Source organism: Cydia amplana, chromosome 15, assembly GCF_948474715.1.
Source record: "Cydia amplana chromosome 15, ilCydAmpl1.1, whole genome shotgun sequence".
NCBI lineage: Eukaryota > Metazoa > Arthropoda > Insecta > Lepidoptera > Tortricidae > Cydia > Cydia amplana.
This window is the reverse complement of record NC_086083.1, coordinates 17196027-17213150: the sequence shown is the minus strand read 5'-3', so window position 1 is coordinate 17213150 and position 17124 is coordinate 17196027. Positions and strand designations below refer to the sequence as shown.

At 43.1% G+C, this 17124-nt stretch overlaps 1 protein-coding gene across 1 annotated transcript in view; it reads right to left on the bottom strand.

The window, feature by feature from the left end:
• The window catches only part of LOC134654479 (E3 ubiquitin-protein ligase TRIM33), a 31107-nt gene that overhangs the window by 7723 nt on the left and 6260 nt on the right, over positions 1-17124 (bottom strand). Inside the window, exons 4-13 of the mRNA XM_063509920.1 lie at positions 15938-16051; positions 15678-15789; positions 14581-14689; positions 13337-13447; positions 10525-10673; positions 7407-7569; positions 6975-7119; positions 5854-6026; positions 1305-1467; positions 659-763 (exon numbers count right to left, since the gene is read on the bottom strand). Coding sequence (XP_063365990.1) covers positions 659-763; positions 1305-1467; positions 5854-6026; positions 6975-7119; positions 7407-7569; positions 10525-10673; positions 13337-13447; positions 14581-14689; positions 15678-15789; positions 15938-16051 — 1344 coding nt within the window. The remainder of the gene's footprint in view (positions 1-658; positions 764-1304; positions 1468-5853; positions 6027-6974; positions 7120-7406; positions 7570-10524; positions 10674-13336; positions 13448-14580; positions 14690-15677; positions 15790-15937; positions 16052-17124) is intronic.

Below are 17124 nucleotides of genomic sequence, written 5' to 3'. Positions count from 1 at the left end.
TAAAAACATTGCAGTCTCGATTTCGGGACTGCAACGTCGCATACAAATTTCATTATTTAACGAGTTCCAAACTTTTTAAAAGTTGAAATGGCCGTATGAAATGAAGGCATGGGTCCATTGAACAGCCAAAGAGATAATCAGTACTTATTATTATAATGTTGGTACCGCGACTATTTAGGTGTCTCAAATAGGTTGGCGTATTTTCAGCACAAAAATACACTTCTATTTTTTTTTAAAGGTGGCAAAGCAAATCTTTTTAATTGTTTTACTTTTTTCTGTGAAAATTAGAACGTTGCTTCTGTAAAACATTTCTATTTCTTGCACCATTTTTGAGAAAAGCACTATATATGACTCGGCTGGAAGGCTACTTGCTGGCTTCGGATTCAATTAAACGGACTCCCAAGGTCGTCCGTTTAAAACGAATCCTCAGCCAGCAAGTAGCTACTTCCGAACCTCGACAATAATGTACTATTACTATCGATATAAGTTGTACAGAAGCGGCAGAAGCTGACGTCAGCTGTGCTTCAACAATTAACAGTTTTCAATATGCCGGTTGTCTCGAATCGGCTAAGCCACCTTGGAGGCTCATTTTGACGATGCCAGTTTTAACGATACTCTGAAATATACGATTAGTAAAAAGTGGGTAGTTACGACTCACTCTGCTGATAGTGGTGCATCGCGGGGTGCTGCTGGAGCGGCGAGCGCGCGGCGCCGCGCCCCGAGCCTTGGTTCAGGAGTCCGCGTAAATTCAGCTCGGTCATACCTGCGGGTCAAACAATATGGATTAGCCCGGGTCGCAATAGGCTACATGACTAATTTTTTTTATGGTATCAATCGATCGGGTTTATTTTTAGGATCAAATGTCTATATGGGACCCATTGCATTAAAGTAACACAAAAGTCAGAAATTGTAGTCAAAGGCCGACAGTCGCACTTCACTCGCGAAACGCCCTATACAAAACGGCCGTGACGTCATCGCCCATCTTGTAGTATGGACAAAACAAGAAAATTGCATTTTTATCGGTGAAATATTGCATTTATGTATATAGTTGCTATACAATATTTTTTTTGGATGAAATGTAAGAAATCGAATGGTACCCTTACTTTTATCGTTTTTGTAAGTTAAAAAAAACTTAAATTTTGAAACTTTCAGGTCCTGTAATTTTGTAATTTTTCAATATTTTATTTTAATAGATTTTGTTATAAAATTCAACATGTGTCATCATCCCTATTTTTGAGCCCCGTCAATCCACATGGCTCCTTGGGACTTTACAAATTCTAAATTTTTTTTTATTTTGTACACACCGTGTAGATGGTGCGGGTGCGTGGTGGAGGTGACGTGCGCGTGGCGCAGCGGCGTGTGCTGCAGCGCGTGCGCAGCGTGCGGCCGCGTGCGCAGCGACGCCAGCGCCGACATGTAGCCGCCCACCGCGCCCACGCCGCCCATGCCCGAGTTCGCGTACGACTGCTGTGGACATGCCACTATATGTATACAGTAGAGGGATTGCTAATGTCGATACTCAAACTTTACTATATGTATGTGACTCTTTTGCATATTCGAACGAACACTACAATTTATTATGTTATAGTATGTACGTTGCTCCGCCATGTCGGCCATAGATATGACATCTTTGTTTTGTTATTCGATACAAATAAAATTATTATTGAAAATAAGTCCTTCTTGCGCGAAAAATAGTGTCGCTGTGCTAAAGCGGGCATTACATTATACAATTTGCAGAGCGCTAGCTAAGTTAGCGCACTAATTTAGCATAGTGTAAAGGCAGCTAGCCAGTTAGTGACCCAATCTAGTGCGATCGCATGTGCTCTGCCGCACTAACGCTAACTAGCGCACTAGAACGCATAGTGTAAATGGTTTTAGCGTGCTTAGCGCTTACTGTGCAAGGTCAGTTGTCGGCACGCCACCGACGCACTCGAACGTATGGATGTTTTATTTATTGCATTTCAGTTCAAAATGACGCAGCCACAGACTAGGGAACAGGAAGTACTGCTAAACATGATTGAACTTTATAAAGACATGCTATTTTTATGGGATAAAAAACATAAAGATTACAATTAAAAAAAATTATTCGTGAAAATTGAACTAAACAACAGTGTTAAAACAATGCCAACTTTTTGATGTTTTGATGGTGCCATGATATACTAGCTCTGTTCGGAAGATGCGGTTCGATTCGAACGATGATCACTGCCGAAATGAAAATAAGACACTAACTAGCGTCGCTAGCTTGTGTAGTGTAATGAACAAGCTCTTTTTTATCTCGCCTAGCGACACTTAATTAGCGCTCTGCAAATTGTATAATGTAATGCCCGCTTTAGGGTGCAGTTTATTTGTTAGCCCTAAAACTGCACTTTGTTGCAGTATTTATTGCAAACAGCATTGATTATTCAGAATTTTTATATTAAAAAATTGAATAAATTAAAATATATAACACATTCCCTGCCGAACGTAGCCGATAACGCGGGAAAACCTCGTATCGTATGTAGCAAAAAGGACCTCTAGGACGAGAAAACCCACCTAGCGGGTCGCCGACAGTAAACGTGTTAAGAATTAGTAACAAAATGTACTTTAGTTAAAGCTAAAATAATCATGCAAATAAACTACAATTCTAACCCTTTAACCGCCATAATCTGTCAGAGAACCTTTGGTAAATAAATTCAGAATTTAGAGCGAGTTAAATACTTGACGTCAGGCGGCCAAAAGATCAAATACTTAAAGCTATTATAAACGCCAATGACTAATCTAATACGTATGATAGTCATGCTGACCAATATTATTTGGATCTTGCCAATAAAGTAGTTAATAACGGAAGAAAAACATTTCTTAAGAGGAAAGGGGACGGCCGTTTCTCTATACAAACGTAGTCCCCATTCTCCTCTCTGGATATTGACAATTGATTGTAAATAGGAGCGAAATACAGATTAGGTATAACCACGTTTCATTTTTAACACCACACTAAGTATCAAAATAATATGAGTGCCGTATCGCTTCGGGGCGGTCTATCGTTCTACACTACCAAAACGTAATATCTAGAATATCAGTGACATTAAATTTGAACCTTAATACTACGACGATACCGGTTGTTTTTCAATATGAATGTTGTACTGGCACGTGCTAAGTCGGGAGCTAGCGGCTTTGCGATAATAGAGACAATGGCCTTAGTTTGAAAGATTAAGGTTCGAAGCGAAAAGTTCACCTGAGAAGAGCCGTACCTGCCGTACTATACATACAAATTTTTAAATGCTCCTAACTCTTATAACAATTAAAATTTCGAAAAAATCAAACGTAGGGGCACAGCTGTGGTTGATATACAACAAATTGCGTGAAAATATTTTCAATTATGTTAATATCCAAAGAGGAAAATGGGGACTAGGTACGTTTGTATGAAAAGGCGATTTCGCGTGGGTCCTCCCACTTTCGTCTTAATTTAGTTGAAATATTACCAAATAGTTTAAAGTCAAGAAAATTGTTAAAACATGCATTATTGTAATTTGTATATCTATGTAACATAGAGACGACTAGCGGATGTTTCTACAACCGTTTAGTACAGAGTTGAACCACAGCGTGTGGGGGTTGAACTGCAGAAACACCCGAAACTGACCTGGTAGCGAGCCAATGTCTGAGACATGAAATATTATTACTTTATTATTTCTGATAATGATATTAGTTTAAGTCAAATTGTATGCTTGTGTTAAGGACATTTAGTAATGAATATGTTATTTTGGTATGAGTAGTTTGAGCTACCTATAGTGTTGTTATAATTTTATCCTCCCAAGGCCCAGCCATACAAACAAAACATCCAAAATTTGCCACTGAAATTTGAACCTAAATTGTAGGAAATAGAGTTGATTTTGCGCTGTTTGAAAATTGAACGAAATAAAGCAAAAGCGACTCTGTTCCAATTCAACATGGTTTAAATTACACCGAACTGAATAGAGTACTATAGTTAGTACCTTGGGCCTTAGGAGGATATAAGTGTTGTGTTCAATGATAAGAGGTGATAATCTGTGAGGGTTTACACCGTATTAAACAATTTTAATTTAATTGGGTGTACATATGTAGAAATGTTGATTATGTACACAGGGAACATATTGCATAAACAACATGTACAGTCATCAGCAGAAGTTACTAAGCGGGCGAGGTGTTCAAAATGATCTCGACGCGACTTTATTATTAAGAGGAGTAGGAGTCACATTACACCGCACAGACAATCCAACCTCTAGACATAGCATAGTCGCGCTATCCCCCTCTGCCACACATACGGTAGCGTTACTCCATCTTCGAGTCAATCCCGTGCCGTGATTGGTCCGTGTCTTTGAACGGACCAATCACGGCACGGGATTCGCTCACCTCGTCCCCCCGCACCCCCGTATTTTTGGCAGCATCGGTTTCATGAAAGAATTGGCCTAAGCTCAGTCTAGAGGTTGGATTGTCAGTGTTACACCGCATCTAAATAAGGCTTCAATACTTAATATGACATCTCGCAGACACCTACACCTTGCAAGTCTTTTGTTTAGTGTCCTGAACGACAAAAAACCAGAATATTTATATTCGAAAATACACGTTTCTTCATTCCACAGACGACATGGTACTAGATCCACCAGGCGTTGTCTTTTAGAAACACACCCACACAAAACTGTCGCTTTTACGGGCTGCTTCCGGTATCTCGCAACAAAGTGCTGGAATAATATCCCTCCACCATTAAGATGTCTTAAAACAAAACAATCGTTTAAGTATCATTTTAAAATATAACTTTTAAATAAACAAAATATAGGAATTCCGCACGGGTATTTGGTTGCAGATTACCGGATCTAGTCTGTATGTGTATAATACTTTATGTTATTGTAGGCCGTTATCTATTCCTCATCTGATATCGCACCAACCTTGAGGTACTAGAGAAGGCAAAAGAGAAGAGACAAATAATGCACGTCATTGAAAAACGTAGAGCCAAATGTATAGGTCACATACTCCGACACGAAGGGTTAAACAAAATCATATTGGAGGGCAGAATTGAGGAAAAAAGAGGAAGAGGAAGACCTAGAATATCATACATGACACAGATAAAAGAATGGTGCTGTAGCCACTCGTATCAGGAAGTAAAAACGAAAGCCCAGAATAGGCTGGAATGGAAAATGCTGCAGCGACAGAGGGCCAGGCCCTCTTAATATTGATGATGATCTGATATCATACTATACACTACCAGGCACCACACTTTTACACAATCCGTAGGTACTAAGACAATGATTATTATTTAATAGGCAAGTTTCTAAATATTTTTGTATTTTTATATTATTATTTTTTACATCGATAATCTGTCCGTGATCTGGGTTCTAGCAGAATTATCAGTGCTTCACCCGAAATAGTGGAGCGTATTACTGAGCCAGAACCCTTTTCTTTTGCTGCAACGCACACAGCACATTTATTGATACATCTTGTTCCTGATTTTAGTTTTAGTTTGATATTGTTATTGTTTCTGTTTTTTCTGTCAATGTGTGTATTGTGGCAAGCTAATAAAGTTTATCTATCTATCTAAGAATTCTAAGAGAATAAGAGCGCGTCAAGGTAATTTCGAACACCTCGCCCGCTTAGCAACTTCTGCTGCTGACTGTACTTACATTACTTGTGGATAGGGTTTGCACGACGGATTCGAAATGTATGGGAAGATCCGCGGATCCGGATAATTTCATACATTCCGGATCCGGATTGCAAACCCTACTTGTGGACAAGCCAAATGTAAGGTGTAAGTGCAGGGTAGTGTATATATATCATTGGTTAATTGTCAAAGTTCACAGCATGGTGTATGTATTTATTAGTGGATAGTTGGAGGGAGAGTGATACCTGTTGCATCGCAGCGGCGTGATGTAGCGCGGCGCTGACGGCGGCGGGCTGCGGGGGTTGCGGGGGGTGCGCGGGGTGGGGGGGCGGCGGAGGGGGGTGGTAGGGGCCCTGCGCCGCCGCGCCGCCGCCGTCCACCTTGCCGTCCACCACTATGGCCCCGATCGAAGACAGCACTACACACCAAACACACAACACCGTATATGACGTCATTCTTTCTACACTAGAGATGCACCGGATATCCGGTTACTATCCGGCCGGATACCGGATAGTATAATTAACACATTTTGGGGTAAAAAATGGAATCTAAAAAACAGTCACGGTCTTAATGCTAACGACACAGTAGATAGAAATGAATACGTAACCAATGTCACACAATACACTTATTTGTTTACACAAAAATACGCGCGCGCACTTGTAACTATAAACGAACTTACTACGTAATGACATGATAAAACTCTTTACGATCCTAGAAATGTGTCCGCGCGAACGTTTACTACGAAACAGGTCGAAACTTGCACTACGCGCACCTGCAAAACTCAAAATATAGGTATAGTTCCGCCGGCCGAATATCCGGCGGCCGGATACCGGATATTCGGCCAGAGTCCCGGCCGGATATCCGGTATCCGGTATCCGGCCAAACAACTATCCGTTGCATCTCTATTCTACACCCACTTCCATTTCATTCAATACCAATTAGGTACGAGAATTCTTTCGATACGGATGCTTAAATTAATTTATCGTATGGCATTTATCTATACATGTCACTGCGTTATAAAATTAAAATTTAAAGCTAGAGTTCTTAAAATAATCCACAGGATGTTTAAAGAAATCCTATAATCAGATCCCGACTTGATGAAGATGGGTGGATGATCATCTTTCTGACAATTGAATTGAAATCGAGAATCAATTAAAAAAAAATAACTAATTAAAAATGTGCTCGTTGGAAATTTTTAATTTGGTCAAAAACTATTTTCATTGAAAACACAAATTCAAATCGAAGAATGGGTGCCATATTAAACTTTTTACTTATTACTTCGACTGCGTTCTGAAACATTACCAACAAAATTGTGAAGTGTTTGTTAACTACGTAAGATAATTGCTTCCAAAATAAAACGGCATACCTTTAACGAGATCGGGCAGCTTGTCCAAGGCCAGTGCGATCCGAACAGGTATCTCGGGGTTGGGGATGTCCGCGCGCCGGCTTTTGATGCGCTGCAAGTGTGCACACACAGCGCGCTTACTGTATAGGACCGCTGTGTCGCTGCCCTGAAAACAAACAACACCATTACCTACTATGTCTATAGTCAGTATATGAAAACTGTGGAATGGTTGTGAACTTCGTAAACCTTATTGCACAGACATAAGGTCCACTTATGGTCAGAGCCACAAACCTGTTCTGCGGAGAGCTGTTCAAGCGCATCTTTCTCAGCGTCCGTTGCTCGTCGCACACTTGGTTCAGGGTCAGAACCATCGTCCACAGTGTTGACTGATCGTAAACCTTATTGTCACAGACACAAGGTCCACTGATGATCAGTGTACCGGGTACAACAAACCTGCTGCAGCGCAGCGCTGACGAATTCTACGCAGTGGTCCGTGATATTGGCGAGCTGCTCTAGCGCATCTTTCTTCTCGCTCAGCGTGCGTTGTTTGCCGTCGCACACTTCGTTTAGTCGCAGTACCAGCTGCTTACCGCGCGTGTTTATCGCATTCGTTAGTCTGTGAACAAAAAGATCTATAAGTCACCCATAGGGTTTGCACGACGGATCCGAAATGTATGGGAAGATCCGCGAATCCGGATCTAGATCCGGATAATTTCATACATTCCGGATCCGGATTGCAAACCCTAGTCACCCAGTTAGAATCCCCACCCACTCAATGTTATTTCTAGTATATGTAGATTATACAGGGTGGCCCATTTAGATCGGTCAGTATGGGAAAATCTTAAACTATAAGACATACGACGATCTCTTCTTAGGAACCATGTCATCGATTTTAGTAACAAGAAAAACTGCATTCATACAATAAAAAAAATGTGTACTCAGCTCGGGAATCGAACCCGGACGTTTTGAAAAAAAATATCTAAAATTATTTCTATTTAGATATCGATTGTGTAGGTCTTAAGCAGTAAATGTTACTATGAAACATGATGTCCGAAATGAATAAAATGCATTGTATTCATATCCTTTAATTTATTTTAGTATGTTTTCGAAATGGCCACCATTTTTTTCAATACATTTTACATTAAAAAAATTTAAATGTATGAATGCAGTTTTTCTTGTTACTAAAATCGATGACATGGTTCCTAAGAAGAGATCGTCGTATGTCTTATATTTTCAGATTTTCCCATACTGACCGATCTAAATGGGCCATCCTGTATATACCTATACAAACTCGACTTTAGTATCTCCTTACCTTAATATACAATTTTGGAATGACTACTATTCTACACCCCTTATTACTTGAGGGCCACCGAATGATACCCGTGGATACATTGTATGCTCGGAATAATAAACCAACAGGAACCGCCATTAACAGGCGTTCCCCTCTGCCAATAGTCGGCGGCCGCCGGTCAAGGAGGTTATATAAAACTAGTTGCCATACGTCATACGCCATTCAGCAAACGTCAGTCTAAGCGGAATATTAGGAGCAGAAAATGCCGAATTGTAGCGTTTTCTCCTGTAAAAACCGATCGGAAACATCTAGCGTACTTAAGAAACACGTTTCTTTTCATATGTAAGTACTATTACATCTAAATATTATGAAATAGTGCACTAATTTAGCAAAAAACTAAAAAACATTGTCAATCTGAAAGTGATACCACTTCATGGTACTAGATCTAATTTAGGGTAAAATTTAAAGAAGACTTTCTAAATATTCATTAGGTATACCTAACTTCTAATTTGCGTTGGTTATTGTTGTATAATTTAATTTATATAACACCTTATTTTTATATCAACATAATCCATTCAATGAAATAAATAGTATAAATCATAAATAACGTGATATTACCGATATAGGGTCATTGTGCTAGTTTCCGTCCATGCTCTAGTCTCTAGTTTTCGTCGACATGACAGATTAGCAAATAACATATTTGATATTTAATTTGCTACTTGCCAAATACATTTTTTATGTAGATAGATTTATTGTCTCGACATTAAGGATTGCATTAAGTCCAAATTTGTGCAGCAATGTAGATTTATATTCAATTTCGTCAAGTGGACGAAAACTAGAGCTGGACGAAAACTAACGCACCTACCCTACTACTGTTTGAAAATTAATTTTTGTCTTAGTTTCTATCGTATATTTTTTATTTGACATGTCCAATGTTTGTATTGTAATTTATTTATTTTAAGGTATTTACTGCCGTCATTTTCCATAAATAGGCACTTTTAATTTATTACTCTGGTATCACTCTACCATAGTTAGTGATGGGGCACCATAAAAACCAATATCGATAAAATATATATGAACATTATAAATATATTGTTTTTTTGATTTATTTTTTTAGATTTCCAAAAGATGCAATACATTTTAAACATAAGTAGTTTTCAGCTTACCAAGCCATCGAAAACCTAAAAATATTGCAATATCAGTCACGTTTTAAATATCTAAGAACTGCATAAGTAAGTTTGTAATTCCATATAAATATATGCTATTACAAAGTTACTGTTGCAGTTCCTACAAATAGTAGGTAAAGGTACACTACGATGTATGTACGATGTGAGTATGAATAAAGATGTGTTTAGCTATGATATGTGCATACATAGTATGGGTATGAGTACCCGAAAGAAGGACTGTCTACAAAAAGAGATGAGATCCCATCAAAAACATTACATGTAAAAAGGCGCAAGTCTCGCAACGCTTTTACTACAAAAAAGTTTTGAGATGTAATGTGAAACCAAGTCGGTTATTTTAATCAGTGCCAGGGGGTGTTAAAACCGTATCAATAAGATATCTTTAATTTGTAATACATATAATGACTTGGCAATCGCACATAATGCTTTACTCGTACCGTACTCGTAAATATGTGTAATGCTCAAACTGCAATTAGCGCTAGCGTTATGTTCAATTAGAATTATTTTTAATAGGTGACGATGATCCTTTTGTCAATATGCAGCCGTGCGATGGCCAAGTCATTATATGTATTACAAATTAAAGATATCTTATTGATACGGTTTTAACACCCCCTGGCACTGATTAAAATAACCGACTTGGTTTCAAATTAGCATTACATCTCAAAACTTTTTTGTAGTAGAAGCGTTGCGAGACTTGCACCTTTTTACATGTAATGTTTTTGATGGTTATAATTGACTAAAGCAGACAGTTAAAATTCAGTCAATAAAATATCGACAATATTATCGACAAGTCCCTCGCACTTCTACGTTTACTTAGAACTGACATCATCTCGTTCACGGACAGGGTTGTCTGTGTTTGTTCTTGTATTTGTGTGAATATAGTTTATGCTAGTGTTTGTTAATTTTGTCGTGTGCGTGTGTAGCGACGCATGCAAAAAATGCATTAGTGTTTACATTATTTGTGTGCGTTCCTCGCCCCCCGCGCCGAAAACGGCAGAATTTTTCACATAGAAATTAGTGCGTGTCACCACTCCATATTGGATTATTACTCCGAGATTGTATGAGATTGGTCGGTTGGTAGTAGGTAGGTACTCACTTGACGACGGTCTGCGTGATCTCGTGCACCAGCGCCTTCTTCTTGTCGGCGATGAGCACCTGCCTCTCGCGGATCACCTTCATGGCCGAGCCGAGCAGCACGCGCTTGTACGACACCTCGGACAGCAGCGACGCTATGTGCGCCCGAGCCTGCAAACAACAATAAACACAGTAACACCGACACTATGGAGATGGCAACTGTCAAAGGAAAGGAGTTTTGTTCTATGGAATTTGGTTTAAACCCATAGTAAATCGCAAAAAAACAAGAAGGATGTGCAAGTGCGTCTCCTCTGCGTCTAAGCAGAGTACGCCGCCCTGTGCTACGTTTTCCCCTAGTTATGCATATACTTATTCAGGCCGTAGTGCCCGGTACGCACCCTTACCACATTGAGCAGTTAGTTCGTAGACGCCGAGGCGTCGCGGACGCCTTGATGACCGCTCTGAGGGCTTTGAAATGTTTCAAATTTGATATTTCTCTTGAAGATAATGACATACCTGCTGGGCCATCTCCGTGCTGAACTGGTACTTGTGGTCGCGGTGGTGCTGCAGCTGGCAGGCGCGGCACGTGTGGCGGTCGTGTCAGGACAGGCTCAGCTGATGATGGAGTGGTGACATACCTGCTGGGCCATCTCCGTGCTGAACTGGTACTTGTGGTCGCGGTGGTGCTGCAGCTGGCAGTGGCGGCACGTGTGGCGGTCGTGTCAGGACAGGCTCAGCTGATGATGGAGTGGTGACATACCTGCTGGGCCATCTCCGTGCTGAACTGGTACTTGTGGTCGCGGTGGTGCTGCAGCTGGCAGTGGCGGCACGTGTGGCGGTCGTGTCAGGACAGGCTCAGCTGATGATGGAGTGGTGACATACCTGCTGGGCCATCTCCGTGCTGAACTGGTACTTGTGGTCGCGGTGGTGCTGCAGCTGGCAGTGGCGGCACGTGTGGCGGTCGTGTCAGGACAGGCTCAGCTGATGATGGAGTGGTGACATACCTGCTGGGCCATCTCCGTGCTGAACTGGTACTTGTGGTCGCGGTGGTGCTGCAGCTGGCAGTGGCGGCACGTGTGGCGGTCGTGTCAGGACAGGCTCAGCTGATGATGGAGTGGTGACATACCTGCTGGGCCATCTCCGTGCTGAACTGGTACTTGTGGTCGCGGTGGTGCTGCAGCTGGCAGTGGCGGCACGTGTGGCGGTCGTGTCAGGACAGGCTCAGCTGATGATGGAGTGGTGACATACCTGCTGGGCCATCTCCGTGCTGAACTGGTACTTGTGGTCGCGGTGGTGCTGCAGCTGGCAGTGGCGGCACGTGTGGCGGTCGTGTCAGGACAGGCTCAGCTGATGATGGGGTGGTGACATACCTGCTGGGCCATCTCCGTGCTGAACTGGTACTTGTGGTCGCGGTGGTGCTGCAGCTGGCAGTGGCGGCACGTGTGGCGGTCGTGTCAGGACAGGCTCAGCTGATGATGGAGTGGTGACATACCTGCTGGGCCATCTCCGTGCTGAACTGGTACTTGTGGTCGCGGTGGTGCTGCAGCTGGCAGTGGCGGCACGTGTGGCGGTCGTGTCAGGACAGGCTCAGCTGATGATGGAGTGGTGACATACCTGCTGGGCCATCTCCGTGCTGAACTGGTACTTGTGGTCGCGGTGGTGCTGCAGCTGGCAGTGGCGGCACGTGTGGCGGTCGTGTCAGGACAGGCTCAGCTGATGATGGAGTGGTGACATACCTGCTGGGCCATCTCCGTGCTGAACTGGTACTTGTGGTCGCGGTGGTGCTGCAGCTGGCAGTGGCGGCACGTGTGGCGGTCGTGTCAGGACAGGCTCAGCTGATGATGGAGTGGTGACATACCTGCTGGGCCATCTCCGTGCTGAACTGGTACTTGTGGTCGCGGTGGTGCTGCAGCTGGCAGTGGCGGCACGTGTGGCGGTCGTGTCAGGACAGGCTCAGCTGATGATGGAGTGGTGACATACCTGCTGGGCCATCTCCGTGCTGAACTGGTACTTGTGGTCGCGGTGGTGCTGCAGCTGGCAGTGGCGGCACGTGTGGCGGTCGTGTCAGGACAGGCTCAGCTGATGATGGGGTGGTGACATACCTGCTGGGCCATCTCCGTGCTGAACTGGTACTTGTGGTCGCGGTGGTGCTGCAGCTGGCAGTGGCGGCACGTGTGGCGGTCGTGTCAGGACAGGCTCAGCTGATGATGGAGTGGTGACATACCTGCTGGGCCATCTCCGTGCTGAACTGGTACTTGTGGTCGCGGTGGTGCTGCAGCTGGCAGTGGCGGCACGTGTGGCGGTCGTGTCAGGACAGGCTCAGCTGATGATGGAGTGGTGACATACCTGCTGGGCCATCTCCGTGCTGAACTGGTACTTGTGGTCGCGGTGGTGCTGCAGCTGGCAGTGGCGGCACGTGTGGCGGTCGTGTCAGGACAGGCTCAGCTGATGATGGAGTGGTGACATACCTGCTGGGCCATCTCCGTGCTGAACTGGTACTTGTGGTCGCGGTGGTGCTGCAGCTGGCAGTGGCGGCACGTGTGGCGGTCGTGTCAGGACAGGCTCAGCTGATGATGGAGTGGTGACATACCTGCTGGGCCATCTCCGTGCTGAACTGGTACTTGTGGTCGCGGTGGTGCTGCAGCTGGCAGTGGCGGCACGTGTGGCGGTCGTGTCAGGACAGGCTCAGCTGATGATGGGGTGGTGACATACCTGCTGGGCCATCTCCGTGCTGAACTGGTACTTGTGGTCGCGGTGGTGCTGCAGCTGGCAGTGGCGGCACGTGTGGCGGTCGTGTCAGGACAGGCTCAGCTGATGATGGAGTGGTGACATACCTGCTGGGCCATCTCCGTGCTGAACTGGTACTTGTGGTCGCGGTGGTGCTGCAGCTGACAGTCGCGGCACGTCAGGCGGTCGCACGTCTCGCAGAACAGGCTTAGCCGTTCCTGAAATCAATATGAAATTGTCATGGTTTAGGCTTTACGTCAGCGGTCAGCAACCTTTTAGGCCGCACTTTGTTAATATTTATGACTTTATCAGACATTGTCGTTTGTCAATATTACATACAAAATAGCCAGGGAGGCTCGCGGGCCGCAAGTGACAGGTTCACGGGCCGCACGCGGCCCGCAGGCCGCGGGTTGCCGACCGCTGGTTTAGGCATTAACGTGGTTATTCTATTCTAAACGTTTAAACAAACAAATGGTTTAAATTTTTTGTATTGTGCCACTGACATAGTTATTAAGAAACTTGGTCTGATTCAAATGATTTATTTATTAATTAATCTTGAAGTTCATGAAGCCACATAATTTGCGAAAGGATCGCTAACTGCTAGCGAGCAGCGCATTCGACCACGTCCGCCTGATGGAAACGTCCACGTCCACGTACGGAAACACTCGTGACACTGAGCAGAAAGAATAGTTATTTGTACAACAAGAGATCAAAGTTTGATATTTCTTCGAGTGCTTATTTTGAGTCCCGTGCAAGCGAGTGCTCACTGAGTGAGCAAAATCGCATTTTTCTCATTTTGTCTCACTCAGTGAGCAAAATGCGATTTTGCTCACTGTTTTTAAGTAGCAAAGTACCCTTGTTCGAGCTGCTGAGGTGAAAACTTAATTGTTGGTATATCTTAAGAAAACATGAGTGAATAGAGGTAAGTGATGAAGAAGGAATACATTTTTCGGGTTCTCTAATATGTTCTCACTGCTGAGGTGAAAAGTTTTGTGAACTACACGAGATCAAAGTTATTTACATCTCGTGCGCTTTTGAGTCCCTTACTACGCTCAAGATTCTAAATTAAAAAATGTAGAATCTTTCGCTTGCACGGGACTCAAAATAAGCACTCGAAGAAATATCAAACTTTGATCTCTTGTTGTACAAATAACTATTTCACCTCAGCAGCTCGAACAAGGGTACTTTGCTACTTAAAAACAGTGAGCAAAATCGAATTTTGCTCACTGAGTGAGCAAAATCGCATTTTTCTCATTTTGTCTCACTCAGTGAGCAAAATGCGATTTTGCTCACTGTTTTTAAGTAGCAAAGTACTCTTGTTCGAGCTGCTGAGGTGAAAAGAACATGTTACCTGTGGGTGTTCCGCGCAGAACATGTCGTGCGCGGCGGGCTGCGCGGCCTGCTGCTCTTGTATCGCCTCGTCCTTGCTCTTGATTGTGTGGTCTTTTGTGATCTTTAACCTGCCAACATTATTTACGAATTAAGTTTTTTTTTTGAATGTATTAGTCAGCTATGAATAGACCAGCTACCTAACGTGAAGTGGCTATCGTCGCCTATATACATAATTATTACATAAGCAACATCAAACCAACCACATATCTAGTGATTCTGAGTTGAAAGAACCCAAAAACACCAGGATCCGTGAGAATCGGGTTTTCAATATTTATTTTAGAAAAGGCCCTGTATACATTGGCGCCTTCAAATCTGGCTAAAATATCGCTAACTGCTCGTATTATTTCGTAGTAAGACGCAGAAGTAAATTAGAGTAAGTTGCTCGTCCATTGGTACAAGGTAATAGGTAACTATTGCACCAGTTGACTTCAAACAATGGAATAATTTCAAAGTTAATGTTATTGATAGAGGAAACAATCTTATTGATTTTACATTGCACCTTGACCTCTATTAAGGTGCATTGGGGTAACTTCGAAAACGGGGTAATTTTGAAGCTGGAAAATATCTACTAAACTAGAAGCACTTTCTACTGTGGCAACAGTAAATAAGATGCCTTGGTATGAATTGCTTCTGGTTTTATAGATACTTGCCATTTAACACTTGAAACTCTCGCCTTTTGTATACACATACATATTTAATTACACAAACGGGGCTGAAACTTCGAAATTTAACGTTAAAACAATGAAACTATATCGCGGACATAGCGTTTGTGTAATTAAATATGGCTTTCTTTCTAAGTTACCCCAATCTAAGTAGACCGTCGAACAATCGTCTCCGTATCACCTTCGGCAAACCTTCTCTACAGAACGCATTTCTCAAGCGATTCTCATGAACTTTTGTGAGCAGCTTCGATAATTATATGGAGGTTTTTATGTCGATTTAGTTTTTTTTAATGGCAGAGCCATGGGAGTTAAGTCTTCAGCTCAGTCTGTTCCTGCAGACCACTAATGTCAAAAAGGTGTACTTGGGGGGGTACGTATATAATTGAGTACCAACCGTTGGTGGGCCTGCACGCAGCTGTCACAGATGAACTCTGCGCAGTCCGTACAGTAACTGGTGGCTGGCTCCGGCTCCTCGCAGCTGCTGCAGTGCTGGTCGCGCTCTGCCGCTGTAATAATACTCATACATTAGTATCGGGCTTTGTGATAACTGAGCCATCTCGGGTTTTATTATTATCGCGTCCCTGTTTTAAAGACGACGCGATCCGGCGTCTCGCTTCCACTTACAGCGATATAGGCTGAATGTGAGTGAGGTACCTGCGGGTGGCGTGTCCGGACACAGCTTCTCCAACACGAAGCGCTGGTCGATCATGTTGGCGGGCTGGCACTGCAGGCGACACACCGGGCACTGCACTGTGATGCGGTCGCCACCTGCAATACAATAATAGCGTTACTATTTATAAAATATAATCGGTAACAAAACAATTCACCAGTAGACCTAAACAGGTTACAACCAAAGAAAAAACGCCTAGTCTTTCTATAGTCGAGAAATCGGGACGGGTACCACCGGTCCAGGGCGTTAGCCGCGATAGCTGAAGGCGCCGGTTCGAATCCGGCCTCCGCAGCTGGAGGCCTTTGTCACTTTTCTTTTAGTGTATGATATTTATATCTATTTTAGTTTCTTATTCGGTTACACCGCTATTATCTCACTGCCTATCATAGCCTATCGTATGAAGGCCCGTCCTACAACATAAAATAGATAAATTATAATAATCCTTTTTCCTCTTAAAGCACCATTTCCTCTTAACGCGTCATTGATTTAAAACAATACTATTAGTCGAGTGTCCTCAGAGCATAAAAAGGTCAAAGACGGCGTTGCGTGAACAAGAGATTTCCTTTGACAGGATTGGTCCTTAGGATCCAAGGATGGATTTAAAAAGTGGAGCCACCCAGGTTGGCCCCTGGGCCAAGTCTTGTTCTCCTATCTTATTTTAGTAATCTGCAACCATAGGTACATCACGAAACCAGTTCAGAATATAACGCGATAGGAAACTAATTAAATTTCCGATCAGATTGTGAAACCAAGACGCTGTACTAACCGGCTGGTAAGTACTGATAAGGCATAACTTGGTTTAAATCTGCCGCATGTGTGCGTGTTTGGTGTGTGAGTGTGTGGGTGGCGTGCATGTGAAGAAAGGTCCAGGGACAATTTTTTGTCATATTAAAAGCGCGATTTAAACATTACTAAATTCAGATTGCTGAATGGAAACATTACTGAGTAATGTTTATATTTGATTGTCTATAAGATAATTAACTGTCTTATAGCTCAGCGGCATTGTGTTGGTCTGTTAAAGTTTCTATGGCCATATTCCGTGTTTATCGTCAAACCATATCATCCGGGTAACAAACACGAATCGATTTAAACTTCATTATAAGCAACAAACATGATGACTAAAATCATAGTCAGTTAAATATGCACCGTGTGCAATGTTAACGACGCAACG